Below are 16,560 nucleotides of genomic sequence, written 5' to 3'. Positions count from 1 at the left end.
CAGAGATGTGAAAGACTCATTGCCAGTTCTAGAAAATGCTTGATTTTAGTTGTTGCTGCTGAGGGTGGCCCAACCAGTCATTAGGTTCAGGGGGCAATTACTCTTTCACACAGGGCCAGGTAGCTTTGAATAGTTTTTTTTTCCTTAATAAATGAAATCATCATTTAAAAACTGCATTTTGTGTTTACTTGGGTTATCTTTGTCTGATATTTACATTTGTTCGACGATCTTAAACATTAAAGTGGAAAAATATGCAAAAAAATAAGAATTTGAGAAGGGGGCAAATACTTTTCCCGGCATCGCATATCAAGATGGCAGGACGTAAAATGTCATCTGGACTTTGGGGGCTCAACTATTCAAAGTAACCTGAACTATGTTATTCAAATAGCTGCAGCTGACTGTGTTTCAGGGTGGTGAAAGGTGCTGTCAGGGTACAGCTGGTCAGCCTGTGCAGCAGTCAAAACCAAAGCGCCCCTTTTCTTGGTCACAAAGTCATACATCCATTCTGCCTGTGAGAATATACTGCTGTTGGCTCAAGCACACATTTCAAACAATAAACAGGCTCAGAGGAAAATGTGTTACCCTTCAAACAGGTCCATGGTCGAAGTGACGATCTCAGCAAACAGCACGGTGTGGCCTAGAAGGCTGGTCTTCAGGTTCTTCCGGTAGGTCTCCATACTGAACTGCGGCCAGCTCTGGGAGTCTGAAGAGTCAGTGACCAGGGCCAGTGAGCCCTCAGGAAGCAAAGAACCATCCTGGAATTCTGAAGTGGATACCATCCGAAGAGAGCTCTTGGATTTAGTAAGGACGCCATCGACGTTTGCATGTTTCTGCAGCCACTTCAGGCAGTTGGTCTTAGCCTCCTGTGTGGAATAAATGGGAGCAGAGAAGACATTTTTCAAAAACATTTTATACAAGATATTGTAGCAGTTTCTCTACCACTATAAACAGACTGTGTACAATCAATTTATACTGACACTAAATGCTATTACACTTGAGATAAGTGTGGTGTTATACTCGTTCTGCTGGATCTCAGTGCTGCATTTGATACAGTGGATCACAGCATCTTATTACAGAGACTGGAATGTTTAATTGGGCTTAAAGCAACTGCACTAAATTGGTTTAAGTCATATTTATCAGACAGATTCCAGTTTGTTCATGTTGATGATTCTTCCACCCGCAGCAAAGTCAGTTATAGAGTTCCACAGGGCTCTGTGTTAGGACCAATACTATTTACTTTCTACATGCTCCCCTCAGGCAATATTATTAGGAAGCACTGCATACAGTTCGAGTGTTATGCAGACGACACCCTGCTATATTTATCTATGAAGCTAAATGAAACCAATCAGTTGGTCAGACTCCCAACATGTCTGAAGGACATAAAGGCCTGGATGACCCGTAATTTCCTTCATTTAAACTCAGACAAAACTGAGGTGATTGTATTTGCCCCAAAACACCTCAGAAACACACAATATATGCACACATGCATACAGAGTGAACAGGTTTAATGAATTTCTGTTCAATGTTTATATACCTTGCTAGCTTGTTGCTTGTGTTTTGTTTTTTGTGGGAATGGTTTGGTTGTCACTGCAAGCCTCTATGTAATAACGCTGGAGGTGCAGGCGGGTTATGTATATCCAGATACCACCACAACAATTGAATATTCGGGTATTTGGATGTTCATGTCCAGCCCTAATAAATTCTGAACTCTGTTGTGCTAACTGTACTTGTGAAAATGACATATATTGATGGATGAGGGAGATAGCAGTGGAAACAAACATAAGACACTACAAAAGACACAAGCAATAAACAGGAAAGAAAGTGAGTCAGAGAAAGAGAGGTACTGGAGTTGTTTAGACAAAAGGGGGATAGACACACACATACACAAACAGTGCAGACACCCACATGGATAGGTAAGAAAACACAGAAAGAAGACAGCAGAAAAGGAAAAAAGCAAATGTAACAGCAGCCCAGTGCCCCTCAATGGCTAACCCACCCACCACCATACGCTCCCAGTCAGAGAGTGACAAAAGCAGGGCAACTTCCAGTGGTAGAAGTAAGAGGTAAACATGGAAAACATTGGGATGGAAGATGAGCTTCAAGGAAAAGTTACAGCAAGCAAACAAATGATGAAGTGCGAGATGTCGAGCTGTGCCAGACTCAAAAGAGAGAAAAAGGGTGAGTTGAACGAGTGTACAGAGATGACTGACCTTGAAGAAGATGATGTGTTCTCTGAGGAACAGTACATACATAAACCACCTAAACCTCACTTATGGAGAAAGGTGACTAATAGTACACACTCAAAGGCAGGTGAAGCATGTGAAGACAACAGAAGAAAGTATGAGCAAGTAACAGAAAACAGTGACAGAATGCACCATCACATGAACGAAAACGGCACAAAGATGACAGGCAATGTGAAGTAAAAACCAGTAAAGGGCACAGAACAAATGATTGGAAAGTGCCAGAAGAACCAACTGAAGAAGAGCACAGAAGAAGCTGACAGGGAAAGCCCAGTCTGACCCCGGACACAGCTGGTCCTCATGCTGACTGCAGGTAAAACTTTAGTTGTGCCTTAATTATACTCAGACAACATAGCAATTAATTAATTAGGAAGCAACATTATGTGCACACAAGATGGTCTCTATGTACACTTTCCTGACAACCCGCCAGCAAACGTGATTACCAGTGAACTGATTCGGGTTGATTTCATAGTCAAGACTGTCACAGAAGTGAAAAGCATGGAAACCGTAGACACAAGCCCAATTGGAAAATGCTGATGAGACACAGCATGCACAATGTGTACTCTTCTGCATGATGCAAAATAAGAATATAAAGACTATAATAACCACTGGGAAGAGCTGGTAAACAGAAAATTGGACTATATGGTCAGTCAGGGTGTGCACACTGGATCACAAGGAGCAGTTGCAGCTGTGATACTCGTACCAGCACTGAAAGTATCATTTCAAGTCCACAACACTGCCCCTCATGTCACACTCATGATGGCAGAAGGACATGGATCACATGAACTTGAAAACACCTGGGTCAAAATCAAAGCTGAGGAAGTTGAAGCCTTCACAGAGCAGAGTAACACTGTATGTGCAGTCCATGTCTATGTCTACCTCTAAATGTCTAATGTCGACGTCTGAAACTCCCCATCAGTTAGTTAGAAGTGAAGAAGCCTCTTGGATGAGAAGTGAAATGTCCTCAAGAAATCTAAAGGTCAAGTCTATTTGCTTTTTTCTGATGCTCCTTGGATCTGAATTTGGAAATGTAATGTTTTTCAATCCAGGGTCAAGCAATCTATCTTATTTTTAAACACTTTTTAAACACACAATACGCTCCTGCACTTCTCCCGAGTGAATCCTCTCAGAGCAAGAATAAAAAAGTTTAGGCAAATCCTTTCCAGTAATTATTCTATTCAGCTCAAGGTACCACTTCATTTCTAGACAGAGGGAAATGATGATTTTCCACCTCATGGCAGAGAACAGGAACACCCACAGAGCAGTGATGGAAGTCAGCTGCATGGACCAAACTGAGTGAGCGTAGTGAGCGTAGGAGGCTGTCATCACCACAGTGTCCTGCTACTGGACAGACTAAAGCAGTGAACCAAGCCTACAGGTCTAGCAGTGGGCTGCAGTAGTGGTGTGATTTACAGTAGTATTGTGAATATTACTCGGTAGTTGTAAAACTATTTAACAAACTATTTTATTTCATAAATAGAGTAACAGTATTCATGTACCAGTAGAAAGTGATTAAAGTAAAAATGGCAATTGTTCTCCATAGATACATTCTCCTTCATCTGCCTTTAGATGAATCTGAACACTAGATGTGAATGGACTGGTTTGTAGGGCAAAATAGATTTTAAACTGCATAACAAATGCAAGCCGATCTTACGCTTTTCTTATTCTGTCCATTTATCACTGTTCATTGTACTTGATGCATAAACAAGATTATTTTTGAGGATGCTGAATTTGGTAGTGTGACATTTGACAGTGCTGAAATAAAGTGGCTACTGCTCTCTGGTGGACAACCTATGTAATAAAGACACGGAGTCCTAACACATGTAGTGTCTGACGTTTCCAGCTACTTATCAGCCAATATATACCAATACAATGGAAACTATACTCAACACTTTTGCCAGTGTATTGTTTAAGATCTGGATGTAACAACGCAAGCCTCCATCAGTCGAGGTAAACTTTACAAGTACGTGTAAAAGTCATCTTAGCTGTTTTCATGTCCACATCATGACAGGAGTGACCGACTGTAGGTGAAGTGACCATGTGTAAGTTAACATTAGACTGTGTGTAACCTCTGATGGTAAACCTATTCTAAAACCGTGTCTTAAATTTGTTTAAATTTCTTTATTCAGTTGTTGTGAGGAAGAGCGGCACATGAAGGACAGGCAATGAGCCAAAACACAAATTTAGTAATATAGTTATTTCGATCAGAGTGTAAAAAGACATTTGTTGAGAAAGCTAAGGCACTCATTCAGCCACAGACGCTGCACAGTGACATCCAACAAAAACTCAAAAGGGACACTCCTCTGCTTGCAAGTATTTGGGCAACATCAGAAATTTCTGCAACACTATTAAAGCAACTCATCAGTGGTAAAACATGCTATTTGACTGGGAGTTAAAGTTTTATATCCTTCTGGAACTGGAAAGTTGAATTCCACAAGGTTCACTCTGTGATGAAGATGGAAGGTGAAAATGTTGACAGTCATGATGTGATAGAAAACAAATGAACTTACACATTTATACACGTGTGTTTATGAATATAAACAAAGAGAGAAAGTCTGTTTTACTATACATAATGTTACAGTATTTACACCAATGTGGTCAACTGAATAATTTTTGTTATTTTTGGCTTCAATGACATGTCTCCTTTTGTATTTGTGGACAGACAATGCCCAAAACAGATGTGAGGTTTGTTCATTGAAAAATCATGCAAATAAGTGCACATTTAATTTGATAATACCTTGTTTACCTATCTTAAAAATATGATTACAGAATGCCAGTAATCAGAGTTGTTATAGTTTGGTACTTTTCATTTGTAAAACGCCCCCTTTCAAGGCAATCTAAGCATACCACAGAGGGCATGCTGTTGTCATTTCACATTACAAAGAAGGTCAGCTTCATATGACCATACTTTTCAGATTTCTAAACACATGGGTGGCCCTTTGATTGGACTGATGGATTGGGTGTTATTCTAATTATATATGTTAATTATGTAAAGCAGAACAACAAAGTGCAGTGTGGTTAAAAAAAAAAAAGAAGATTTTTCATCTTTTTACATGCACATTTATTTACTACAACTGAGGTTGTTGTTTTCTGTTTTTTGTAAACAACAACCTTATGCTCGTTCATGTGAAGATCAGCAGCAGCTGGCCTCACCGGCCTCCAAAATTGTTTGTGTTGCTTGCTCTCCATCTGCTATCCTGCTAGGATTGCCTAGCTTGTGGAACAGTGCTGCCAGGAGTATGAGAAACAACCTTCCCTAGATCAAGAGTGGCACTATACCTTTGGCTCTTATCTTTGGATGACATGAGTCCTGTATGCATATCTATGGTTTATGGAAATTAATAACTCTGATAGACATTTGCTCTTTGTGGATTTACTTTTTTGTATAATCTCCACATTAGGCAGGTGGTTCTAAGCTTGGGAGTGATTGGTGTACATACTAGATGTTGCTGAGACTAATCTACCATGTTACACAGACAGATAGTGTTGGTCTGCAAAACGTGACAATAAAAGAATTTAGGAAAATCACAAAAAACAGATCTAAACACGTTAGACTGGCACAATCATTCAAGCTGACAAGAGTGTCTTTCAGACCTTATCTTACTCCTGCAGCATGATAGATGAGTGCTGTCCGATGAGTACTGTAGGACTTACCTGAGACGTGGCCAGCAGGTATACTGGGCTCGGTGTTGGAGTCTGGTTGAGTTCACAGTTGAGACCCAGAGAAGTGAGGATCTCTGTCAACACTTCATAGCGCAGGGCGTTGCTGAGCTTTACTTTATCAAAACCTTCTGATGTCAAATTCTGACAGTCAGCTGCAATTTCAAAGTGGACCTGCAAAAAGAAATAAATAAAGAACAGAGTAAATATATAAAATAAATGGAAACATCTATAAAAGTAGCTTATTCTTATATACAGAATATACACAGTTGAAATCAGAAGTTTGCATACACTGCATAAAAAGACACATAGCCCTTTGTTTCTCACTATCTGACATTAAATCAGACTAAACTTTTCCTGTTCTAGGTCAGTTAGGATTACCAAAATTATTTCTATTTGTTAAATGCCAGAATAATGAGAGAGATTTTTTTTAGAGAATTTTTTTATTACTTTCTTCAGAAGTTTCCATACATTTCCTTAGTATTTGGTAGCGTTGCCTGTAAACTGTACAACTTTGGGTCAAACGTTTTGGGTTTCCTTCCACAAGCTTGTCACAATAGTTTGATGAATTCTGGCCCATTCCTCCTGACAGAACTGGTGGAACTGAGTCAGGTTTGTTGGCCGCCTTGCTCCACACGCCTTTTCAGCTCTGCCCACTAATTTTCTACAGGATTGAGATCAGGGCTTTGTGATGGCCACTCCACAACATTGACTTTGTTGTCCTGAAGCCTCTCTGTAACTAGTCTGGCAGTATGTTTAGGGTCATTGTCCATCTCAAGACCCATTTGTGCCCAAGCTTTAACTTCCTGGCTGATGTCTTGAGATGTTGCTATAATATTTTCATATAATGTTCTTTCCTCATGATGCCATCTACTTTGTGAAGTGCACCAGTCCGTCCTGCAGCAAAACACCCCCACAACATGATGCTGCCACCGCTGTACAGTTGGGATGGTGTTCTCAGGCTTGCAAGCTTCCCCCATTCTCACCCACTTTACTACATGAATGGTTGAGCATTATACTTCTCTTTCTATATCTCTACCTTCTACCTATTTTATTTATTTGTTACCCAACTGTTTGTGGCACTTCTTCTGTGTAGGTCTACAATCCAATGCAATACTATCAATGTCTCCGTAGAGACAATGTATACAAATATGCGCTATTATCCCAGATTTTAAACAAAAATTGCATTTCTTACCTTCCTATGATGTTTTTATTAGCTGGAATAACAGGTAGGTTTAATTTCTGATGTGGTCTGACGATGTGCCTTAAGAACTATCTTTCAGAAGCTATAATCTGGCCCTAAATTTTAAGGTGGCATTAAGATACTGTTTAAATCATGGCTCAGTGTGGTAGGCCCTTGTAAGTCCACCCTCTGCTGATATTAAAAATGTGCTACTGGTAACGCCAGTATATGACATGACACCCCAAACCATCACAGACAGCGGAAACCTCACACTGGACTTCAGACACTTTAGATTCTGCGCCTTCCCACCGTTTCTGCAGACTGTAGGACCTTGATTTCCAAATAAAATTCTAAATTTACTTTCATCTGACTAGAGAACTTTGGACCACTGAGCAACAGTCCAGTTCTTTTTCTTCTTAGGCTAGATGGGATGCTTCTGACTTTGTCTCTGGATCAGGAGTGGCTTGATATCAGGAATACAACAGTTGCAGCCTTTGTTCTGAAGACGTCTGTGTTTGGTGGCTCTTGATGCACTGAGACCAGCCTCAGTCCACTCCTTGTGGAGCTCTCCCAAGTTCTTGAATTTGCTCTTTTTGCCAATCTTTTCAAGGCTTCATCATCCCTGTTGCTAGTGGATCTTTTCCTACCACACTTTTCCCTTCCAGGCAACTTTCCATTAATATTACTCGATCTAGCCCTCTGCCAACAGCCAGCCATTCCAGCAGTGACCTTCTGTGGCCTACCCTCCTTGTGAAGGGTATTGATAACCGTCTTGTGGACAACTTTCAAGTCTGTAAGTGTTCCCTGCAACTGTGGTTGTGTGAACTGAACTAGACTGAGAGACACACAGTATTTATATTGCTTGAATAGTCATTTACTCAAACTCAGAATTAAATACTGTATTTTGAGATATTATTTAATATATTTTGAGCTGTGGGCCATAATTATCAAAATCAAAATAGAAAAATGCTTGAAATATTTTACTTTACATGTAATGATTCCACAAAATATACAATTTTACAATTTCTTAAATAAAATATTAAACATTTTTCACAACATTCAAATTTTTTGACATGTACTTGTATTAAGCTCTATAAAGTGCTATAACCCATACTTTGAATAATGTCATACCTGACAAAGGACAGCTTCTCCGTCATCCCCATGGGTTACCCTGACGATAACCATATCCCTCTGATGTGGGACGTTTCCTTTCAGCTCCCCCCAGAGCTCCACTTCCCCCCCTCCCTGAGTATCCCTGATATAAACCTTCCCACTCGCCAGCATGCTCAGTTCCAACTCTGTGCTGTCTTCTCTGGTGAAGCTCAGTCTGCTGACCTGCATATGTTGCCTCTCCCTAACTTCCAGACAGAGGCCTGCAGGGCACAGGGTGGAAGCTAGTCCTAGGACCTTGCCACCCTGGCTTAGGTAGGTGAGAAAGCGCGTCTGAAGCTGGGGGCTTAGGGTTTCCTCTTCAGCCAGTACCAGGAGCCTGGTGTTTTCCAGCCAAGGGTCATTCAATGCCTGTTGAGGCTGGAGGGGATATATTATGTTGTTTTCCATGTTTATACACTCTGATAAAAGCTGATGAACTACCTGATAACGCTCCTGGCAACCACCTGTGTACACAAGAACATTTGGCGGTTTGCTATTACAGTCAAGTCCACCGCTTTGGCCAGAAGACACTTGAGCATCATGTTCAAGTTCCTCCAGACACTCATCCCCACTATCCAGTCCTACTGATTTATCATCAGGGAGGTCTGGAATGTTCTCAACAGAGGCATATTTGACAGAAAGAATGGTGCTGTTCTCCAGTTCCAAACATTCATGGCAGCTGGACAGATGAAGGTGGTGACCATGGCCCTCCATGTGGTGATGATTCTCCGAGCAATGTTCCCCCAAGTCACTAACAGGTCCAAGATCCTTCGTATTGAGAAGTGGCTCTGATCCCCGTCGCTCCTCTAGACTCCTCTTTACTTCCGGGATGAGGAGAAGGCTTCCTTTACGGCACTGCACGTGCTGGTGGTCAGCTGGCAGGTGGTGCGGTAATAGCCCAGGGAAAACCTTTTCATTTTGGCTGCTGCCGAGAAATAGTGACGTCAAAGTCTTTGGCCTCTGTGGACACTGCTTCTCCAGCAGCTCACTGAGAGTGGATTCATGAAGCAGGACAGCTGTGTGAAGGTTGCAAAAAATACAAATGTGTCAGTACAATCTGGTGACATTTTCATTGTTTTTTGTAAAAATGAACACACACACACATATATATTACCACTTTTTCTGTTAGCTAGGACTCAATACTACTTCTAACAGTAAATTACATAAGAAAATAAATCAAGCTGAATCAGGTCATGCTTTTGGCCAACTGGGAGCACTGGCAACAGAGAGCACTTGTCTATTTACATACCAACCACATTTAGAGAATTAGCACCATTTAGAGTCGTGATAAATGTAAACCAAAAACTCAGTCTCCTTATACAACAGGTTGGGTTTCCACCAACTGAGAAAAGTATCTGGTTTCTGATGTTAAAAACCTTGCACTGTTCACCAGGTAACTGTCTGTTTGCTGTTTAGTGCTCTGCAGGCTCTTTGCAGTTTGTCCATAAGATATTTTGCGGAAAATATCCTACTGCCCCTGGTACTGAAAATAAAGCTGAATCCTCCATAAACTACATAAAAGAGGCCAACGAGCACCTTTGAGCTTAGAAGAATTGCAAAGGGTGTGATAATCGTTTTGTTCTTGGAAATGTACAAACTACAAATAGTAACTACAAATCTTGCAGTACCAGACCTTCAGTGTTATCATTGGTCAATACAACTGTAGACCAAAAGAGCAACTATGACGATGTCTGGTCTGGTGTATGGTGTATGTCCAAGGTGCAAGCAGCATATAGGGACTTGTAAATTTAATGTCGTTCTGTCTGGAAATTCACTAACACACACACATTTCATTGTTATTGTAAAATATGGAGGATGATGTTTGTGTTGTCCTCTTGTCTTTTTCCATCTGTTAATCTGGGTGATTGTATGGCTGGTTGTTGTTGTTGGGGTCTTGTAAATGAAATATAGAAAATCATTGACAGAAAAGGAATGTATATTTTGGTGAATGGATTATTATATGAAATGAACTACTACAAACTAGAACATTTTGCTAAGCATTAGGTGAAATATACAACGCAACAAATACAATAATAACCAAGTGAGATGTTCTAAAGTGGTACTAAAAATAGAACAAGTGCAATGTAATTCAAGCAAACATACGGACTATCTTTGAAGGCATGAGTCCATTGTCCAGCTGAAGGCGATCTTCAATAAAAGCTACACCAAGCCGACTGAAGTTATCTACACTGGCCTGAGCCACTGCCCTGAATGGCTGGCCAGGGCTACGAGCCAGAGGTAGGCAGTAGTCAGACCACTTCAGGACCTGCACACAACACACACCACTGGTTAGCTGGCAGTCTGTACTAATACACATCACATGAAAAGTTCAGGGTACACATACTACATACATCCAAAATTAGTATCAGCTATTGAAACAATGACAATTAAAGAAGAGCTGTACTTTAAGTAATGAAATACAAAGAGCAAATACAGTCGGGACTCGATCATCCGACACTAAATGTAAAACCTTTTTTTACGTCGGAATCCAAGGCTGTCGGTATGTTAAGGCTGTTTCTAATGGGTTCTGTTTGTTTTTCTGAAAAATCTGTTGGACAGCAAGGTTTTCAGATTGTTAAGGGTCGGATTATTGAGTCACGACTGTACCAACATCTAATAAAGTCTCAACAAAAACTGAATATGACAACTTTCATTAAAAAAGAATGCTGTTGTAATAAATGTATGTAGCTGTGCTGTGCTTATATCTATGTATTAGTATGTACAACTAAAGTTGAAAGTTCGACAGTGTGTTAATAAGTTAATACACACAAGACTTTATATTTTACTACATGTATTGAAGGTGTTAAACAGACTTTTGGAAATCAATGACAATTTCAAATGTAAAAAGCAGGAAAAACAGTAAAATGCTGTCGTAGGATTATTAGTCACAACTAATGCGTTAAATCAACAGTGCCAGTCTAAAGTTTCGGCACAGCTACTTATTCAAGGCCTTTGTATTCTTTACTATTTTCTACACTGAAGACATTAACATTTGAATAATACATTAGGGTTTATGTGGAAAGGGAAAAAAAATTTGGCAAATTTACACATTTTTAGAACCTTTAACTTTGATAACAGCTTTGTGCACTCATTGCCATTCTCTCAGCTTCATGAGGTCAGCATCTGTAATGTAGTTTAACTGAAGGACCACTCCATCGCTGTCCTTGCTCATACAGCCCTTACAGAGCCTGGAGATATGTGCTGGCTCCTTGTCCAGTTGAAAAACAAACAATAGCTCTGTCAGTAGCTGATGTGAGCTGTACATTGCTGAGCATACACCGTTTAAGGCACATCATGTCTGCCATCTGTACTAGATCCCCTTCTACAAATCTGGTGAAATATGCTGCAAGTGAACTAAGTTCACTGCTGATCTTAGCGCAGGACAACTTGACGAACATTGGGAAAACCAAAAATATTAACCTCAATCTTGGTAGTGTTCTACCAATTCCTCACACAAGTCACAAAAACACAAATATCTTCCAAAAGCACCCAACAAACTGGGTATATGTACACAAAGTTGATGTACTAAGTAGTCTGCTTGGTTGACAGTCTCTGTATTATATTTCCAGTTCAGTCTGTTGAACTAAACACCCAGATATCTGTAGCCCTCTTTTGACCACCATGAATAAGTATGAGAAATGAAAGATACAGTGCAGGCCAGCACCCATTTAAACAGAGCAAACAACTCAGAGTAACAGTTCCTTAGCATAGGTTTGAAAAGCTAGGTGCAGGTGCAAGCACAACAACAGGTCACAACAGGTAGTGACAGCTTCCACTGAGTCCAAACCAGCTGAGATGGTGCGTTGGGGCAGAATGCTGTGGTAGCCATGCTGGATAAGTGATAAACTAAATGACCAACACTGTCACTGACAGGCCTTATATTACCACATATTATCCTCCCAACAGTTGATGTTGAGATGTGTCGGCTACTTGACCTACGGGAAGCAATGAAATGGTCTCTGTTAATAGTTCATTTCTGAGGCTGCTAACTCAAATGAACCTCTACTCTGCAGTAGAGAAATCTCTTGAACTTCCTCTTATATCACAGCATTTGATGGTTGTTGCCAATGAACTTGAAGAACTGTGAAAGTTATGCTGTTTATTTGGTTTGACTGACCTGCATGTTTAAAGTCATAATAGACTGCTGTATTTCTTTACTTTATTGAACAGTTCTTGCCATAATATGAATTACTGCAGTAGCTATTAGAAGACGAAGTTCCACCAGCTAAATTTTGACAAGCCTTACCTGTCAATAAAAAACATTCTAGGTGACAACCTCATGGAGCTGGTTAATATGCTGCTAATAGTGTGCAAAACAGTCATCAAGGCAAACAGTGGCTATCTGAGGAATATACCACGTGCAAAACATTTCATATTTGGGATGTCTCTGGTTTATTCTACACTGCACTGCAAAAATGAAAAAACAAACTACAACCAAAAAAAACTTGAATAAGTAGGTGTGTCCAAACACAGCTGGCACTGTATTCCCAGTCATTTACAAGTTCTCTCTTTTCTCATTTACTTGTGTCCAGGTGTTGGTAGGTCAGTCTTGAGTCATATTTGTCACACTTGCATTTAGAAAACTGATGAACAGAGATAAAAAAAAAAAAAATAAAAAAAAGTACAAATGTGACTGAAAAAAAACTTGATCTTATGAAATAATACATTTGCATGCTCAAAAAAATCAAACAAAATTTGTCGGTTAATACCCAGTTTTGCCATGTTAAAATGACTGCTCTATAAATATCACGTGATAAGAAATGTGTAGTGCCTACTTTCTTATTCGATGTGTGAGGAGAAGGGTAGCCCACTCTGTTTCCTGTCGCTTCTATGATGAATGAAATATTCTCTATTCGTGGGCCACAAACCAGAGAGGACCCGAAAAGAAGAGTCCATTTGCTAAGGTCATCACATGCCTAGGGACAGCACAGACAGCACACACAAGAATTACCCCAAACACTACAAGGCTGTTAGACATCAATTAGTAGTTAACGGCAGGAGTAATGAAACACTTCAGATAAAAAGTATGTCATGTAAAAACTGTGTAGAAGCAGACTTGACACGGTGACGCCAAAGTCCTCCATTTATGGAGGAATTTTAGAGGAGTCAATGGCTGAAAAGGAATTAGTCCGTCAAAGTGATAGATCAGGCACAAGAGTGGATTTGGTGAAGGTACACAATCAGCATTGTTATAACATTGTTATCACAGTCTTTTTCAGTTCAAAGGAAGTGTCTAGTTCAAAGGAAATGGCCAAATAGAGGTCACGATCCAATTAAATATAAGAGCTGTTAAACTATTTGATAGCGTTTCCTACAACTCTTCTGTGAAAACTGACAGAGGTTGTCATAGTTAATTTACATAAACAGCATATGATTTTTTTCAGTCTTGAGTTTTCAATGACCCCTTGAACTCTTCATTTTATGATCCATATGATGGAGTCATTGAAACATAAGTGTCACGCATTTTGGTTCTTTCATAGATTTATTATAGGTCTTCTGGAACTAAGATAAAATCTGCTGGTTTAAAAATATACATACAGAAACTTAAAATATTAGTTCTGTTGATGTATAAAATTGTGGTAATCCAATTTTCCTTGTTGCATGGCTTCTTAAATTGTCATGAGTGATTACAATTAACTACAGCTGTTGACTTCTCTGAGCCAGTTTCAATAGCACACATTTGATACACTCATTAGATTTAGCCACAAATGCTACATGGGGAAAGTCGAACTGGCTTAGCAAACATCAGTCCGGAGAATTAAATGTTTTTCATTGAAATTCAAAATCGTGTTGCTTGAAGTTGTTAAAATGACTTGATACTTTCTTATTTGTCATTTTCATTCAATTCTTTATAAAGCATCTAAATACTTTTGTGAAGATGGTGGATTGTAAGTGATTGCAACTGTAGGGGTGCAGGTAAATAAACTGGCAGACAATTAGAATACAAGTCAAAAAAATAGACATAAGACATAATAAACATAAGACATAACGTCAAAGGTGAAAGTTGGACATGCAGTTCTCAACAGTGCACTGAAGTGAACTGGCAAGCATGCAACAGGTATAAGTGAGTGTTGTGAGATACAGGAAGCAGCAGAACATCAAAGTATTAATTGTCCTGGACCAACTGGAAAGAAGGAGACTTAAAGCATACTGGGAAACGACTAAAACAACCAAAAGTAAAACCAGTAGAATTGCAACAACTGGAAAAAGTGCATATGGGGAATAAGGCTGTGTTTGAAAATAAATAAATAGTATTTTATCAGATTCATTTAAGTGAGCGGGTATTGCAACAAAAAGCTGTTTGCCGAAAGACATTAGGAGAAGTCTCTGAAGAAACACAGTGACATTCTTGTAGATTAATCGTAGCAACTGGACTTGCTTGAGTAAAACACCTTAACGAACCCCATTGTAGCAGGGGAAGCACTAACGACTCACACAACCCAATGGAAACGGAAACTCAGGTGTTAATGACTCCTTAAGGATATAAGTATCTGGAACTCCTAACTAGTCAACCAGCACTGATGAAGCCTGTTGGATGAGAGGTGAAACGTCTTCAAGAAACTCAAGCAAGTCCAGTTGTTATGATTAAACTACGAGAATAACCATGACCTGGATGACTGAGAATCTTCACAGACAAACCCAGTGACAGACTTCTGGCATGAACACAGATGAGGACAGCTCCCGTACTGAAGCTAGGGGACGTGACAGCTTGTTTTCTAGCGAGCCAAATATGAATTGCATATATTATATAACGCCATTTGTATGCTCTGTAACTGTAAGAATCTTTAAAACATTTGAACGTGACTGACACGAGTAAACAAGCCAGTGACCCTGCGGCCCAGGAAGGAAGGTCCCCGCCGCCGAGTGTCACTATACGACCTGAGGTATCGCGTTGTTTAAACCACGGTGTCGGCTCGGTACCCCACCTGAGGCTCCGTGACATAGACCGCCTTGTTTCCCAGCTGGAGAAAGACGTTGTCATCGAGTGGAAGCAAGCTGTGGTGCCGACGTCCGGCTGCGTGGCGTCCAGTCGGCGGTGTCGCGGCCGGTTCCGAGGCCGAGCAGGAGCAGACGCTGAAGCTGAAGCTGCTGCTGTTCAGCCGGGACAGACCGTTGCGAATAAGCGCCGAGTAGCACTTGTGGAAGCGCACCCACAAGTAGACGTAGCACAAAGTTATTAGCATCTTATTACGACGCACGCGAAACGGGGCATCCTTGTTGTCTTTCTGCTCACCTACATGAACTTTTGAGGTCACATCCGACCCAATATGCAGCTTAGTCTTCCTGTTTTCTTCGTCTTCTTGTTTGAGGTTTATTAGCGGTTGGCAAATAGCAAATTGGTGCATCACCGCCACCTACTGGGAGGGAGTGTGAATCAGGGTAATGAACATTGGGTGCTAATGAAACGCAGGCTTGTGAACAAAGTTACTTGAAAATAGTCAAATTGGGCGTTCTGATGTCAGATTTACCCAAAGTAATTTTATCAGCATGACTTTTTTCTGTGAGTGGAGTGTTCTCTGAGTTCAGTGCATCATGCTATGGATGGAGCCTAGACACACCCTATAATGAGACAGCACATTTAACCAGCACCTTGAGTCTTAACTCTCTGGATTTTACAAGCCTTTTCCTATATCTTAATTTTAATAACCAAGCATTAAGCTTGTCAGTGGTGTGGACTGTGTGAAAATGCATTGTTTGAACATTATGACCCCCTTTTTCTGTTGTAATCTTAATTGCAATAAAATTCCTAATCCTAACAAAAATATCTGGACACTCGGTCAGATTTTGCAGTATGCAAGTCAGCATGCTGTCCTGGCTACTCTGACCCACAATCCTCTCCGCAGCTATGTCACATACGTCATGGCATTGTGGGCATGTGTATACACACTTGAGCGGCTAAAAGCGCACAAAAAAATGACAGTTCATTTTGCACTACAGACTGCAATGGTCAAAGTTTGCGGTAGATTATTATGACAAAGTAGTATGTCCTTGTTGTATGCGTACTGTTTTAACAATATGCACTTTGTGAAGGCAGCTGCAGTATGAACTTAAAGTACAATGAAAAGGTACGCGATTTGGAACACAGCCATTGTGAGATCAAGATAGCAGCAGCTAAAACATTGGAACCAGGCACTACAGGAACACTTTAGTAAGCTTGTCTCATTTCACAAATTCAGCCTCCTTAACTCCTCAATCCTGTAACTTGTGACTCAGAAATTGATCTTGGTGCATCATAACAAAGCACATCTCATTTCCTAAAAAGCATCTTGAGGACTGAGAATTGAGGAGGCTTGCTGGAGGAGCTATAAGCGACGATGCACAGGT

At 40.4% G+C, this 16,560-nt stretch overlaps 1 protein-coding gene across 3 annotated transcripts in view; it reads right to left on the bottom strand.

The window, feature by feature from the left end:
* The window catches only part of hlcs (holocarboxylase synthetase (biotin-(proprionyl-CoA-carboxylase (ATP-hydrolysing)) ligase)), a 31,234-nt gene extending 15,720 nt beyond the window's left edge, over positions 1–15,514 (bottom strand). Inside the window, exons 1-6 of one of the 3 annotated variants that reach the window (XM_008280059.1) lie at positions 15,162–15,514; positions 13,011–13,151; positions 10,339–10,501; positions 8,215–9,251; positions 5,895–6,074; positions 583–863 (exon numbers count right to left, since the gene is read on the bottom strand). In XM_008280059.1, the coding sequence (XP_008278281.1) occupies positions 583–863; positions 5,895–6,074; positions 8,215–9,251; positions 10,339–10,501; positions 13,011–13,151; positions 15,162–15,419 (2,060 nt within the window). In that variant the 5' untranslated portion in view covers positions 15,420–15,514. Of the gene's footprint in view, positions 1–582; positions 864–5,894; positions 6,075–8,214; positions 9,252–10,022; positions 10,317–10,338; positions 10,502–13,010; positions 13,152–15,161 lie in introns of those variants that run through there. The other 2 variants (XM_008280060.1, XM_008280061.1) reach the window with 2 other exon arrangements.
* Between the last annotated feature and the right edge of the window lie 1,046 nt (positions 15,515–16,560).

This window comes from Stegastes partitus, unplaced genomic scaffold, assembly GCF_000690725.1.
Source record: "Stegastes partitus isolate 25-593 unplaced genomic scaffold, Stegastes_partitus-1.0.2 Scaffold180, whole genome shotgun sequence".
Lineage (NCBI taxonomy): Eukaryota > Metazoa > Chordata > Actinopteri > Pomacentridae > Stegastes > Stegastes partitus.
Note: the sequence above shows the minus strand (reverse complement) of the source record. Positions and strands in the feature narration are given on the sequence as shown.